This window comes from Tamandua tetradactyla, chromosome 2 (genome assembly GCF_023851605.1).
Source record: "Tamandua tetradactyla isolate mTamTet1 chromosome 2, mTamTet1.pri, whole genome shotgun sequence".
In the NCBI taxonomy this organism is placed as follows: Eukaryota; Metazoa; Chordata; class Mammalia; order Pilosa; family Myrmecophagidae; genus Tamandua; species Tamandua tetradactyla.
This window is the reverse complement of record NC_135328.1, coordinates 146300057-146314932: the sequence shown is the minus strand read 5'-3', so window position 1 is coordinate 146314932 and position 14876 is coordinate 146300057. Positions and strand designations below refer to the sequence as shown.

Here is a 14876-nt window from a genome sequence, read left to right as displayed (position 1 = left end):
CTTATTATGAGAGATAAATGTTTTAAAAATATTATTACAATTACATAGAACTTGAAATGAATCCTGCTTCTAGCTTCCTTCATATATAACATTCCTATATATATGTATGTTATTTTATTGCAGTATAGAGTAGAAATCATAGGCAGTATGGTTCTAATATTTGTTTTCTTTGTGGAAAGGTTCTATTCATTTCAGTAAAATTATAGGTAAGACACCTTTTATTCTAGAAATTTTTAGTTCTTACAATGTCTGCTTTAAATAATTTTGTAATTTTTATCAATTGTAACATTTTCCAAACATTTATTGCACACCTACCAAAAGATATTGTAATCAGGTTGATAAATGTTCTATTTGTTAGCTGCTGGAATGCAATATACCAGAAACAGAATGGCTTTTCAAAAGGGAAATTTAATAAGTTGCTAGTTTACAGTTCTAAGGCTGAGAAAATGTCCCAATTAAAACAAGTCTATAGAAATGTCCAATCTAATGCATCTAGGGAAAGATACCTTGGTTCAATAAGGCCGATGAATTTCAGCGTTTCTCTTTCAAGTGAGAAGGCACATGGCGAACACAGTCAGAGTTTCTCTGTCATCTGGAAGGGCACATGGTGAACATGGCGCCATTTGCCAGCTTCTTCTCCTGGCTTCTTTTTTCATGAAGTTCCCCAGGAGGCATTTTCCTTCTTCATCTCCAAAAGTTGCTGGCTGGTGGACTCTGCTTCTCGTGGCTGTGTCATTCTACTCTGCTCACTCTGAATCTTTTTCATTCTCCAAAATGTTTCCTCTTTTCTAGGACTCCAGAAACTTTCAAGACCCACCCAAATGGGTGGAGACATGTCGTCACCTAATCCAGTTTAGCAGCCACTCTTGATTAAATCACATCTCCAGGGAGATGATCTGTTTATAGTTTCAAACATCCAGTATTGAATAGGGATTATTTTACCTTTATGAAATGGGATTTTGATTAAAACATGGCTTTTCTAGGGGACATACATCCTTTCAAACCAGCACAATATCCAAAGGTTAATGACTGGTTTTCTATAGGTCATATTTATTCAAATGGCCATTTTGTTTGGTGTGAGGAAAAAAAATGCAAAAACAAAAAGTATTATGAAACTGTATGTCAAATTCAGAGAGAGAGAAATAATAATGCATGCCTGGGAAAGATAAAGCAGAAAAATATATGTATAGCTCACCAAAGCTATATAAAATAGAAAATAAAGATTGACATATTACAAAATGCCAAAGTTCAGTAGGTGAGAATTATCTCATGATAGGTAGTTATAAAATAACAATTCAGAATTTAAGTTTAACAGAATAAAATGGCATCTTGTTTTAAATATTTTAAAGGAAAATATGTTGCTATATTTTATCAGATAGTTTCATTAATTGGGACAATAAGCATAAGAAAATGCTGAACTAAAGTTATATTAATTCAATCTTCAAACTCAACCAATGTACAGACCTCCAATCTGGAATAATGGAAGTGTTTTGGTAATGGGTGGTGGTGATGGTAGCATGACAGTGTGAACATAATTAATGGCACTGAAATATGTATCTGAATATGGAGGAACTGCCATATTGTATATATGGTAATAGGATAAATAAAAAAAAAAATTTATGAAGCTGTACTATACAAACAGTGAGCCCTAAGTTAAACCATGGACTACAGTAAATAAACAATTATAAAAATATGCTTTCACCAAATTGTAGCAAATGTACCAACCCAATCAAGGTGTTAATAATAGGGTGGTATATGGGAATCCTGTATTTTATGCATGATTTTTCTGTAAATCCACAATTTCTCTAAAAAACAAAACAAAACCAAAGGCAGTGAACAAAACAAAACAAACAAAAAACTGAACCTCCCTAAAAGATCAGTGTATTCAGTGAGGAGGAACCCTAGTTAACTCACATATTGATGCTGATAGTGTAATACTTTAATGCAGAATAATTTTCTAGCTCTATTCAATTATGTGACAGTTGATAAAGCTTAGTTCTTGCACCATGAGAGCATTTGCTCCATCACACATTGCACTGATCTAACTCTCTGTCTTGGTTCCTCCCATCCTACTGAGTTGGTCTCTAGTCTGCTAAGTGGGATTGTACTCTATGGTCATAAAAGTCAACTCATGGGGCGGGCCATGGTGGCTCAGTAGAAGCGTTCTCACCTACTATGCTGGAGGCCTGGATTCTATTCCCGGTGCCTGTCCATGCAAAAAAAAAAAAAAAAAAAAAATCAACTCATGAAAATATTAAATGAACCCCTGTCAAGTGAAGGAGAAATTGAACTTGTGGAAAAACAAATGCTAAGTCGGTATACATGTCATATGGCTCTAGTGATGACCAAAGATTTTAGCTCAAACAAATAATTTGATCTCATTGTAGTGATTTTGAGGATCCTCCTTATTGAACTTTCTAATTCCCCATGCTATTCATTCATTCATTTGAATTTTTAGCTACACACACACTCTCTCACACACACTACACTAGGATTATTCTAGACAAACTTGAAGGCCTTGTAGTCTTTCATGCTATCAGCATATAAAGGATAAAATTTGGTTGTAAGAACTACCACCAAGAAAAGAATACATCAAATTAGGGAAGGGGGATGTAAATTGGGCACAGTGACTAGGAGCCTGAGTTACAATCTCATATTCCACTGTATTCAATTCACAGCTCCACTATGTTTTAGCTAGGACCTTGGGCAAATCAGGTCCTTAAACATTAGTTTCCTCAATGGTAGAGTAGAGATAATAATACATATCTCAAATGATTAAATAAGATATACTGGATGCAAAATGATCAATAATATTATTTTTAATAATTTTAAATCCAAATATTTTCTGAAAATAAATATGCATTATTTCTAATTAATTAGAAAATAATTCTAATAATTATTTTCTCCACCCAAATTATAACCAATTTATAGAAACAAGTGCTGCTATTTATGAAATATATGGTTCATATTAACCCTAGATGGGCTAGTTTGAAAGGATGTATGTACCCTAGAAAAGCCATGTTTTAATCAAAATCCCATTTCATAAAGGTAGAATAATCCCTATTCAATATTGTACATTTGAAACTGTAATTAGATCATCTCCTTGGAGATGTGATTTAATCGAGTGGTTGCTAAGCTGGATTAGGTGACAACATGTCTCCACCCATTTGGGTGGGTCTTGATAAGTTTCTGGAGTCTTATAAAGGAGGAAACATTTTGGAGAATGAGAGATTCAGAGACAGCAGAGCAGAATGACATAATCATGAGAAGCAGAGTCCATCAGCAGTGACCTTTGGAGATGAAGAAAGAAAATGCCTCCCAGAGTGCTTCATGAAACAGGAAGCCAGGAGAAGAAGCTAGCAGATAATGCCGTGTTCACCATGTGCCCTTCCAGATGAGAATGGAACCCTGACTGTGCTCACTATGTGCCTTTCCAGATGAGAGAGAAACTCTGACTGTGTTCGCCATGTGCCTTTCCACTTGAGAGAGAAACTCTGAACTTCATCAGCCTTCTTGAACCAAGGTATCTTTCCATGGATGCCTGTGCTTGGACATTTCTATAGACTTTGTTAATTGGGACATTTTTTCAGCCTTAGAACTGTAAACTAGCAACTTATTAAGTTCCCCTTTTTAAAAGTCATTCTGTTTCTGGTATATTGCATTCTGACAGCTAGCAAACTAGAACATATTTTGGTACCAGGAGTGGGGTGCTGCTACTGTGGTTTGCAAATACCAAACATGTTGGAACAGCTTTTTAAATGGATAAGTAGAAGATTCTGGAAGAGTTGTGAGGAGCTTGATAGAGAAGGCTGTTCTAGTTTGTTAGCTGTCAGAATGCAATATACCAGAAAGAGAATGGCTGCTGGAATGCAACACACCAGAGACAGATTGTTTTTTAATAAAAGCAATTTATTTTGTTAGCTCTTCAGAGGAAAGGCAGCTAACTTTCAACTAAGGTTCTTTCTTATGTGGGAAGGCACAGGATGGTCTCTGCTGGCCTTCTCTCCAGGCCTCTGGGTTCCAACAACTTTCCCTGGGGTGATTTCTTTCTGCATTTACAAACACCTGGGCTGAGCTGCAAGTGTTGAGATGAGGTATGCTGAATTGCCTGGGCTGTGCTGTGTTGAACTCTCTCACTTACACACCAACCACTTAAATCAAACATCATTCATTGCAGCAGGCATACCTCCTAGCTGACTGCAGATGTAATGAGCAACAGATGTGGTTTACATGCCATTGGCTCATGTCCAGAGCAACAGAACTAGGCACCTTCACCTGGCCAAGTTGACACCTGAACCTAACTACTACAAAGGCCTAGAATGTTTTGAAGAGAATCTTGGTAGAAATGTGGACTCTAAAGCCACCTCTGACCAGGCTGTAGACAGAAATGAGACGTGTGCCATTACAGACTGGAAGGAAAGTGATCCTTGTTTTAAAATGGCAGATAATCTGGCAAAGTTGACTAGTGGCTTTGGCTAGAAGGCAGATATTAAAAGCCATGAACTTGGATATTTAGCAGAAGAGATCTCCAAATTAAATGTCAAAAGTTCAGCCTGGTTTCTCCTCGCAGCTTACAGTGAAATGCAACAGTAAAGAGATAACTGAGAACTGAACTCTTGGGTACTAAGAAACCAGAAATTTATGCTCTGAAAAATTCTGGACTTCCAGGAAGGGAGACCCCAGAGAATATTGCCCCACATGAAGATCTGGCCAAATGTGGAATGAAGCAGCCATTTCAGAGAAAGCCAGGATTGGACATGGAGTTATCCAAGAAAGATTTGTGGAAATTCCTTATGTCTGATAGGCATGATCCAAGGCTACTGCATAGAAAACCAAAGAGAGTACTGTGGGATCTGTATAAGCACAGGCACTGCCAATCTAGACTAGGGGGCTCAGAGAAGGGACACATTGGAGGAAAAATAGCTTCAGAGGCAAAACCATGGAGCCTGGGGTCTGAAGTCAAGAAGCCTCGAGCCAGGAGAGTGGACTTACCCAAGCCTGTGGAGAGGGTGAATTTGCCCCAAAGGCAGAGGATGGGTCTTTCACCTCAGTGCAGTGGAAGAGTCATGTGGCCTCAGGCCTTGGAGAGGGTGAAGCACATTCCTTGGGGTTTGGGGAGAACCTGGCTGCCACCACATGGAGGGGTTGAGTGTGTGCCCCGGAGATGGCAGAGAGCCTGGGTGCAGCCCTGATGCTTGGAGAGGGTGGAACTGAGAGAAAGGTGGTCACCCAGTGTCCCCCAAGTTTGTATTCAGAGAGAGGCAAGCCACTCATGAGTTGGGAACGGTGGGAGTGCCACTGTCTAAAGCCCCGAAGATAAATGAGTCTCAGACTTTGAATTCTAATGGACTTTGTCCTGTGAGTTTTCGAAACTGTATGGGTCCAGTGACCCCTGTGTTTCTTCCTCCCTATGGAAATGGGTATATGTATCCTATGAATGTTCCTTCTTTGTATTTTGACAGCAAATAACTTGTTTAGCATTTTAATAGGTCTAGAGCCAGAGGAGAACTTTGCCTTAGAACAGACCATGCCTGTAACTAACTTTGATAGGAGTCTGTACTGTTTTTAACTTTGTATTTCACTTATATTGCTACTGAAATGGTTTAAGGATTTCTGATATTGTTAGGAAATTAATGTATTTTGTATATGGGAAAAACATGTCTTTTTTAGGAGCCAGAGGGTGGAATGTGCTGGTTTGAAAGGATGCATGTACTCTAGAAAAGCCATGTTTTAATCAAAATCCCATTTCACAAAGGTAGAATAATCCCTATTCAATACTGTATGTTTGGAATTGTAACCAGATCATCTCCCTGGAGATGTGATTTAATCAAGAGTGGTTGTTAAGCTGGATTAGGTGACAACATGTTTCCACCCATTTGGGTGGGTCTTGATGTTTCTGGAGTCCTATAAAAGAGGAAACATTTTGGAGAACTAGAGATTCAGAGTGAGCAGAGCAGAACGACATAGTCATGAGAAGCAGAGTCCACCAGCCAGTGACCTTTGGAGATGAAGAAGGAAAATGCCTCCCCGGGAGCTTCATGAAACAGGAAGCCAGGAGAAGAAACTGGCAGATGATGCCGTATTTGCCATGTGCCCTTCCAGATGAGAGAGGAACCCTGACTGTGTTCACTATGTGTCTTTCCACATGAGAGAGAAACTCTGACTGTGTTCGCCATGTGCCCTTCCACTTGAGAGAGAAACCCTGAACTTCATTGGCCTTCTTGAATCAAGGTATCCTTCCCTGGATGCCTGTGCTTGGACATTTCTATAGGCTTGTTTAATTGGGACATTTTCTCAGCCTTAGAACTGTAAATTAGCAACTTATTAAGTTCCCCTTTTTAAAAGCCATTCTGTTTCTGTTATATTGCATTCTGACAGCTAGCAAACTAGAATACTAGGCATGCTTTAGTATCAGACATATTTAAAGAGGCACACCCATGTCGTATCATGCACACACACACATGCACACATTACAGCTAGAACCATTTCTATTATAAAGTGTGGAACTGAAAGAATATCCATTTTGATTTTATGCACAAAATATACATTGATGACTGTAATTTTGTGAGCGATTCGCATTTGGGGCTTTTGTCATGGAATTGAAATGCCTTTCTTTCCCAAATTAGCTCTCCAGAGATGCCTTGTAAAACTTTACAACCTGCTTTTTAGGGTGATGTAGTTGATTTTAAAAATTAGGCTACTGCTTTTAGTTTAGCCAGGGTAATATGGTTTTATATTTAGTACAAATACAAATCATCTCTTAATTTCTTGACCTGCTGCTTCCATTAAAAAGTCAACAAAATGCCTTGAAAATATTAATCAGAGGATTAGAATTAGGAAGAGGTAGTATAATTATTAGCTTTATCACTATTTTACTCACTGTCTTTAAGACTCACTAATAGATATTCTAGAAGGCTGAGGCTTTGTCTAAGGACAACTATATTCTAAATTTTTTTAACAAAACACATGGCTAATTTGGTGAAAAAAATTATGCCGATCAGCTTTACTGAAATGGCTACCCAGATTAGGCCAAACAACAAAGTCAGTAGTGTTTGGAGATGAAATTATAGTTTAAATAAGAGTTTTCAGTTTAGTGTTTTATTCAAAATCCATATTCCTGGACCCCATCCTGACCTAGTGAGTCAGAATTTCTTAGAGGAGTTCCTAAGAACTTGAGATTTCTTGATCTCAGAGTAAAGTTTGAGACACTCTGGCTTAAACTACACAATGATATTCAAGTGCAAAGGAGAATTGTGTGGGAAAGCAGGGAAAAGCTTTAGATTGTAATTGAAAAATGAGGGCTGGTCTTGGTTCTGCCCCTTGCTGATTGTTTGGCCTTGTATAATCATTTAACTCCCTGAGCATTTATTTCTTCACTTTTACCTTTTGGGGCTGTTGTAGGAAGAAAATACGCTAGTAAACAAGAAAGCACTTTGTAATTTGTACACTACCATACAAATATGAGGTGTTATAATATTATTGTTGTATTGTTAATGCAAACTTCTTAAATAATAATCCAAGTAATCCCATATCACTGTACAGCTTAACCTTTCTTTTCCTGTATAGCTTAATATTTAAAAAAAATCATCTCAATGTCAAAATAAAAGTTGCAACTATTGAGGTAGAAGTCAAGTGGCAAAGACAGTTTAGTTGAAGCCAGCATCTCAAGTCTGAGTGGGATTTAAATTGATCTGAGTAGATGGGAGTGGCATTCTGGGGCAAAGTGGAATTCAATAATAAGCAGTAGGGAGGTATATTTACAGAGAAGTTAAATTGCTTTGAGAGGAGATGGAAAATGAGTGCCTTTGCCCTAATATGCTTAATAAAGGTCTAGGAGCCATAAGGATAACCAGCTACGTATAAATCAGAAATGAGCTGTCACAGTTGCACAGTAGAATGAGCCCTGGAATGCATGAAAGAAAATCAAAGCCCAGCTTCTCATTCTTTCGTTTCATACCCAGATAAGGTGAGACCTCTCGGGGCACTGAATTCAGCTCTGTGCCTCTTCTAAAGCACTTGTGAAAAATAAAATTAGAAGATAAGCATGAATGCAATTGAAATATTGAAAAGTATAACCCTTGTTCAAAGGCTCAAAGGCCAGAGGAGAGAAAATGAAGAAACCCTATAGTGACTATTTTCCTGTTACTTAAGGGTGAGCCTGAAATGTCAGAATGCTGCACAAGAAAAGGGTCATTCCCATCACTCTCCATATTTCCTGAAATATCATGAGCCCTCCATTCAATCATTCATTTGACAGATATTTCTGGAATACTTTTTAAAGTATTAACTGCTGTGCTAAGTAGATACTGGAGGTACAAGAAAGAGCAAGACAGAAGTGGCTCAAGACACATGCAATTCCTGCTTTTGTGAAGCTTACAGCCTAACTGTCCCATGCCATAGGTGCCTACTGTTGATTGTCATCAACAGCAACAGCAATGATTCCTCTTCCTATAGCCACCCCTTTGCAAGGCAACTTTGCAGCTCCTCCCATCCATAAGTGGAATCTTTTTTCCCTTGGATCTGGACTGACATGGTGACTTAACCAATAGGAAGTACAGAGGTGATGTTGAGCCAGTGCTCAGCCTATGCCTCAAGAAGCTTTCCTCTCCTTTTATTTCTTGGAGCCCTGAGGCTTGAGAACAAGCAGAAACCAATGTGCTAGAGGTGAGCCCAGATGGAAGCAAGCTAGTCTTTCTGACGCCATCCTGGATTAGCCAGCTAACAGCTGTTCCATAGTGGTTCACAGAGTGAGATCAGCCAAGACCAGAAAATCTGTCCAGCCAGGCCCAGTCCAACTTTAAATGATCTATAGAACTGTAATCTCAAGGATTGTTGTTTCAAACCACTCAGTTTTAGACTAGTCTGGAAGGCAGCAAAAGCTACCTGAACTGTCTCGACCATGGAGGTATGACTCAAAGTGAATTTCAGGAACAGAGTTTCCTCATATGGCTTATCAAATTACCTTGATTACTGCCAAATCTCCACTTCATTTTGCGCTGTGTGGACATGTTCTCAGTTTACAGTTGTCAGAACACAGACACCCTGGGAAGGATTGATATTGGATCTCTGATCTGCAGAATATGAAGTTGACTAATGTGCTTGGAATGAGACATATAATTTATTTCTTGAAAAAAAATACAAATACATAAACACAACATAAACCTCTATAACCAGTACAAACTCCAAACAGGCAGTTGAAAAGTAATGCATTAGCTTTGTTTCCTAATGTGACTGCTCAGGACATTAAAAAAAAAATTAATAAAACGAAAACAAAAGCATTTGTCAGATGCTGAATCTGTACGATTAATCATATATGTGCTATAGATAAAGTCTCTGCTTTATCCTAAAAGTCATTTCATTATTTTGATATGATATTGACACTATCACCAAAGCTTATGTGATTGTTCCAGATGTCTGTGTGTCACTGCTTTCATCCTAACAATGACACATAAGCGGAGATTAGTAAAAGGTACCTTTGATCTATCTTAATTTTTGAATTGTCAGAGTGTCTTTCCCTTTTTTCCTGGCAGCCTCTCTTCTCTGTCTGGCTTTCCCAGCTGAGCATTTTGGGAAAACAGCCAACTCCAAGGCTAATGTGTTTCTGCTGTTATCTGACACTGACGGTGCTCCATGGGGGCAGCAGTGACGATAAACTCTAATTGGATATGTTTTTAAAGCAAACCTTTTAGTTACTTAGAACAGAACTGCTCCAATTAGCTTCTCTGCTCTATGTGGCTGTGCAACCACCACACTAATGTGAAAATGTTGGATTTGGAAAAGAGTCAAAGGCAAGTGTCAGGGCCACTGAAGGACAATCACATTCAAGACAGGAGAAGTGCCCCAGCAGCCTGGCTGGAAGCTGTGCTTGTGGACAGCAGGAGAGAAAAGAAATGGCAGAGAGGGTTGGATGTGACAAGAGACACCTGCCAATGTCAAGGTCACTACCAAACAGCTGTGTCCCAAAGAGCGTGGGACAAGAGGATAGTTATGGCGAGGCATTGAAGGAGAAAGAGTCAGTACTTTAAATGGCCATTGGATTCAAATATTTTAACCCCAGTTTAGGACTGGGAGTTCTCAAGTGCATTTTTGATACACTGTCCTCATATTTGAGAAAATCGACTTAATTCTCTCCCCTCTTTAAGTTTGATAGTTGCTGAAAAAGAAGGGAGTTTATTAATGGAGTAGGTTTAAAGCCCTTGATATGGTCAAAAAAAAATTATAGAAAAGAAGACAGGGTGAAAAATATTTCTCTCTGACTTTTATTTCATAATGGAATTAGAAGAGAGACGTAATACGTTAGTGATTTCTCTTTGGTTGGATGTGGGTCTGCCATCATTACCTCATTCTCCAGGGGACATGAGTTCCTGTGTTCATTTTAGCATTATTTAATCTCAGGGGTAAGAGGATCAATGTCCCCTGTGGCAGACCCATCTAGACTGTATTACACTATGCCTCTGGTAAATAAGAAAAGATGAGCCTGTGCTGGGGTGGGTGGTGGCACTCAGGAGCAGGGTGGGGCAGTGGGATGGAGCCTGGAGAAAGAAGGAACACAGTGTATCCTGTGGTAGCTAAGCCCTGCCTCTGGCCTCTGGTAGACTTTGCTTTGTAGTCCTTTTTACAGAGGATTCCTGCCCCAGAAGTCCTGCCCCTGAGTCTTGGAAACTTTATCCAAGGATCTGACTCCAGGATTCATTTCACAGGAAAATTGGATTTGATTTCTGTTGTAAAAACTATGCAAAGGGTGTGACTTTTAGCTGCTGCCACCAACATTTGAACATTTACTTCCTCAATTTAACATTAGTTACTAAGTAATAGGTTTGATTTACTTTAGAGGGCAGGTTCCAAAGTTTGCAAATTAGTGGCTTAACAAGGGTAATATTAAGTTGGAGATAATTTTTCTTTTCTCTCCCCTTTGGATATTTCCCACGTGATTCTAATATTTTGTGCAAACTTTGACTCTCCCACGCAGACCCCCATATGTCCTCTTCTGTGTTTAAGGAATACATTTTCCAATAAACGGTCACTCCTGTGATATGACACGCTAGTGTGATGACTCTTAAACAATTAACAACTCTAAAAACTAATATTTTTGATGTTTGCTCTTACAGTTCTGGCATCAAAATTTACAAGCCATTGACTTAACAAAACTAGGGTTGGCCGTGTTTTTTCTTTTCTCCTTTGTCGTGCCATTGATTTGATGACCACAGCTGATAGGCATCATCATAGTGGGCTGGGTACTGACCTTTTTTCCTTAACCCCAGAACCAAGACAGGGATGGCTTTTGAGAGAAGCAATGGGGATTTTTGAGTGATATGCATGAAATGCCTAACATCCTTGGAGAAAAATGAGATGGAATGAGATCACTTCCACAAGTAATGAAATCATTAATTTTGCATAGAGGGGAAGATAATAAAGATAGTGATTTTAACTGCTTGATAGATTTCAATTGGTGTATCTCTATAGCTAAATGAATTCACTGTCAAATACATAAAGCTCAATTTACATATCAAGGGTCCTCTCTGACACTAAGATCAGAATTTGCTCTCCTCCTCCTTCCATTCTCATGCTGAACCTCTCTCCTAGACACTAGATCCCCTCTAAAAGATTAAAATCCTAGATTGGTAATAAGTTCTATAATATTTATGTCATCCCCGGTAGGTATAGCTAACTCCAGAAGCTGCATACCTGATGGTTAGTTCTGTCCACTGTATTGGCAGTGGAAGGATGGTCTCTGGTGTTTTGACGAATTCGAGTGGAGTTTTGTTGCTCAATGGTGGAGGAAGTTGGGATACAGAACTCTCGGAAGCATCGTTTGAAGTTTTCATCCAGAAATGCATAAAGGACCGGGTTCAGGCAACTGTTTGTGTAACCTAGAGCAATGCAGAAGTGCCAGGACACTGTCTGGAAAGTAGTTTCTGGGATGGTGATCAAGGCTTTGATGATGACATAAATGTGAATGGGGGTCCAGCAGACGATGAACACAGCCACGACCACCAACACCATCCTGGTGATTCTCCGCAGGTTCCTGTCCTTTTCTTTGGAGCCAGAGAGCATGCGGACACTCTTGAGACGTAAGATCATCAGCCCATAGCACACGGTGATGATGAGAACCGGCATGATGAAGGCAAAGATGAAGACACAGATTTTCAGCAGATTTTCCCAGTACCAGGTTGGGTGAGAGAATGTTAGTGTGCAGTCTATGGAACCTAGAAGAAAAGGATTATAAAGAGGAATTATCAGCCACATTTGATGATGTGATTAAATATTAGAATTTCTATATTGCTTCCTATATACAGCCTTGACCAGAGCTACCTTAAGGCTATCATTACACAACCCAGTAAAGAAAGAGTAAAGAAGTTATAGAAGAAAACCAGTTCTCTGCTGATTATCAGGGAACGTTACCTTTAATTTTTTTTCAATTTCCCACTTAGCTGTCCGTCTTGATTACATTAATTTTATTCAGTTAACAGATATGGGCCTCTCACCATGAGCAAGACCTGCTGTGAGGTTTATGTTGATATAAAAAATACAACCACTGTCCAAAGATTATAAGAGTTTCCAGCTAATGGATAGTTCCACTTCACTCTATGATGGATAATTCATCGTTCTGATATGAGGTCCAGAAAGAAAAATCTGTCATGTATTAAGCCACTTGGAATTAAAAGAAAAAGACTGAACACAGTAGTTGTTGGGTTTACGTTCTAATTACTCCTGGGAGAGCTATGTTTTTATTTGCACACCATTTTGATGTTGTAAATGCAGAGAAATCAGGGACAAATAGATTACATAGTCTCTTTAAAATGTTTAATGGGCTTAAAATGACCGAGAAAAAATTCACAGTGTGAAATATTCAAATGCATTTTGCTTAGAAGAGAATAATTACAGTTACAATTTGACTGAGATAATGGACTGCTCTACAAGTTCTTTTTGGCTTATGACATTCCCAGGGCATTGTGCTGTGAACTCTCTCCATCACTCAGGCCTGCACCTTCACTCACCATGCCTGTATTTTGTGGTTGCCATGAACATCACAGGCAGACCAATGGCTGAAGAGAGGATCCAGTTGCAAACATTGACAATTTTAGCATTGCGGGGAGTGCGGAAATCCAGGGCCTTGACGGGGTGGCAGACTGCGATGTACCGATCAACACTCATGGTGCAAAGGGTGAAAATGCTGGTGAACATATTGTAATAGTCTATGGAGATCACTATCTTGCAGAGGATGGTTCCAAATGGCCATGTTCCCATCAGGTAATTCACACTCTGGAAGGGCAGGGTACTTGTTGCTAAGGCATCTGCCAGAGCAAGGTTGAAAATATAGATGTTGGTGGCCGTCTTCATTTTGGTGTATCTATGAGATGAAGGTAGAACAATGAGAGAGTCATTTAGAGGGACTGTGGTAGATCGAATCATGTACCCCAGCAAAAGACACCTTCTTAATGTTAATCCATATTCCTTTGGGTGTAGACACTTTTGCAAATAAGACCATTGAAGATATATTGTCAGTAAGAGTATGGGCTGATTTATAAATAGGGTCTTTTAAGATCCTACTTAAGTGTGTCCAAGTTGAATCAAGGTGGGCCTTAATCCATCTTACTGGAGTCCTTTATAAACAAAATAAATTCAGATGCAGTTAGTCAGAGATGGTCACAGGAGATGACCAACAACATCGTCACATGACTGAGGCAAAGAAGCAAGCCAAGGAACCTCAAGGATGGTGCCAAGCCGGCACCTGAATGGTATATATAGATTCTGGGAAAAGCCTGGCTTGTCAACCTTTTGATGGTGGACTTCTGGCCTTCAAAACAACACAATAAATGCTTGTTGTTTAAGCTGACCCATTGTTGTATTTGTCATAGCAGCCCTGGAAAGACTAATATAGAAACTGGTATGAAATATTGGTAGCTTGCAATAATGAAAATGTGCATGGACTAGTGGAAAACATTTGAGATTGGATATAGAGGGATTCTTTTCCAGTACTAGCTTGACTATTTATAAGCATGTGCCTATGGGCTAAATGCATAATTTCTCTAGCTATCAGTTTTCTTGTCAGTAAAATGGGCATAATAGTCACTACCGTACTGATTTACTGAGTTCCTTTTAAGTGCCAGCCAGAGTGATACAAGTGTTAGACACGGGGACTCAATTAGTAGAGGCAGACACTAGATAATAATTCATAGACATATGAGAAAATTTCAGGTGTATAGATATAGTTAAAATTATGAGCAATGTAATAGTATAAGAGTATATATACATACGCTTGTATACATCTGCCTATATGCATACATGTATATACAGATAAAAACACACACGCATATGAACACACAGATTATTATGGGGGCATGGAGATGAGGGACATAGCCCAGAGTAAGGCAAGGGAAGTAGGAAGAGTAAGACAAGGAAAGCATCCTGGTACACCCAAATTTAATCTTAAAGCATAAGTATGATTATGAGTTAGCCTGGTAGGAATAGGTCATTCCAGACAGAGAGAAAACCCAAACAAAGGCTCAGAGCTGAAATACCATGACATGTGTTTGGCACTGCTAATGGTGATTTCCCAGCTGGGAATGGCAACTTATCTGATAGAGGGAGAATATAGAGGTCAGATCATGGACGGACTTGTATGCCATGCTAAGAAGATAACACTTTGCCCAAGCCATAATGGGAAACAAAAGGTTTTCTGTTGTGTTTTAATTTTTTTAAAATAGCTTTACAGAGGAAAAAATACATACAAATAAACTGTACAAAAGTAAAGTGTGCAGTTTGATAAGTTTTGACATATGTATACATCTATGAAAGCATCACTGTAACACTGTGTGTTAGTTAGATTCAGTTGTCAGCTTGGCCAGGTGAGCATACCTAGTCTTGTTGCTGCG

The 14876-nt window shown here is 39.1% G+C and overlaps 1 protein-coding gene across 2 annotated transcripts in view; it reads right to left on the bottom strand.

Annotated features, from left to right (window-relative positions):
* The window catches only part of OPRM1 (opioid receptor mu 1), a 212527-nt gene that overhangs the window by 141431 nt on the left and 56220 nt on the right, over positions 1-14876 (bottom strand). The window contains exons 2-4 of one of the 2 annotated variants that reach the window (XM_077149324.1): positions 12999-13351; positions 11686-12206; positions 9027-9071 (exon numbers count right to left, since the gene is read on the bottom strand). In XM_077149324.1, coding sequence (XP_077005439.1) covers positions 9027-9071; positions 11686-12206; positions 12999-13351 — 919 coding nt within the window. Of the gene's footprint in view, positions 1-9026; positions 9072-11685; positions 12207-12998; positions 13352-14876 lie in introns of those variants that run through there. The other variant, XM_077149325.1, reaches the window with a different exon arrangement.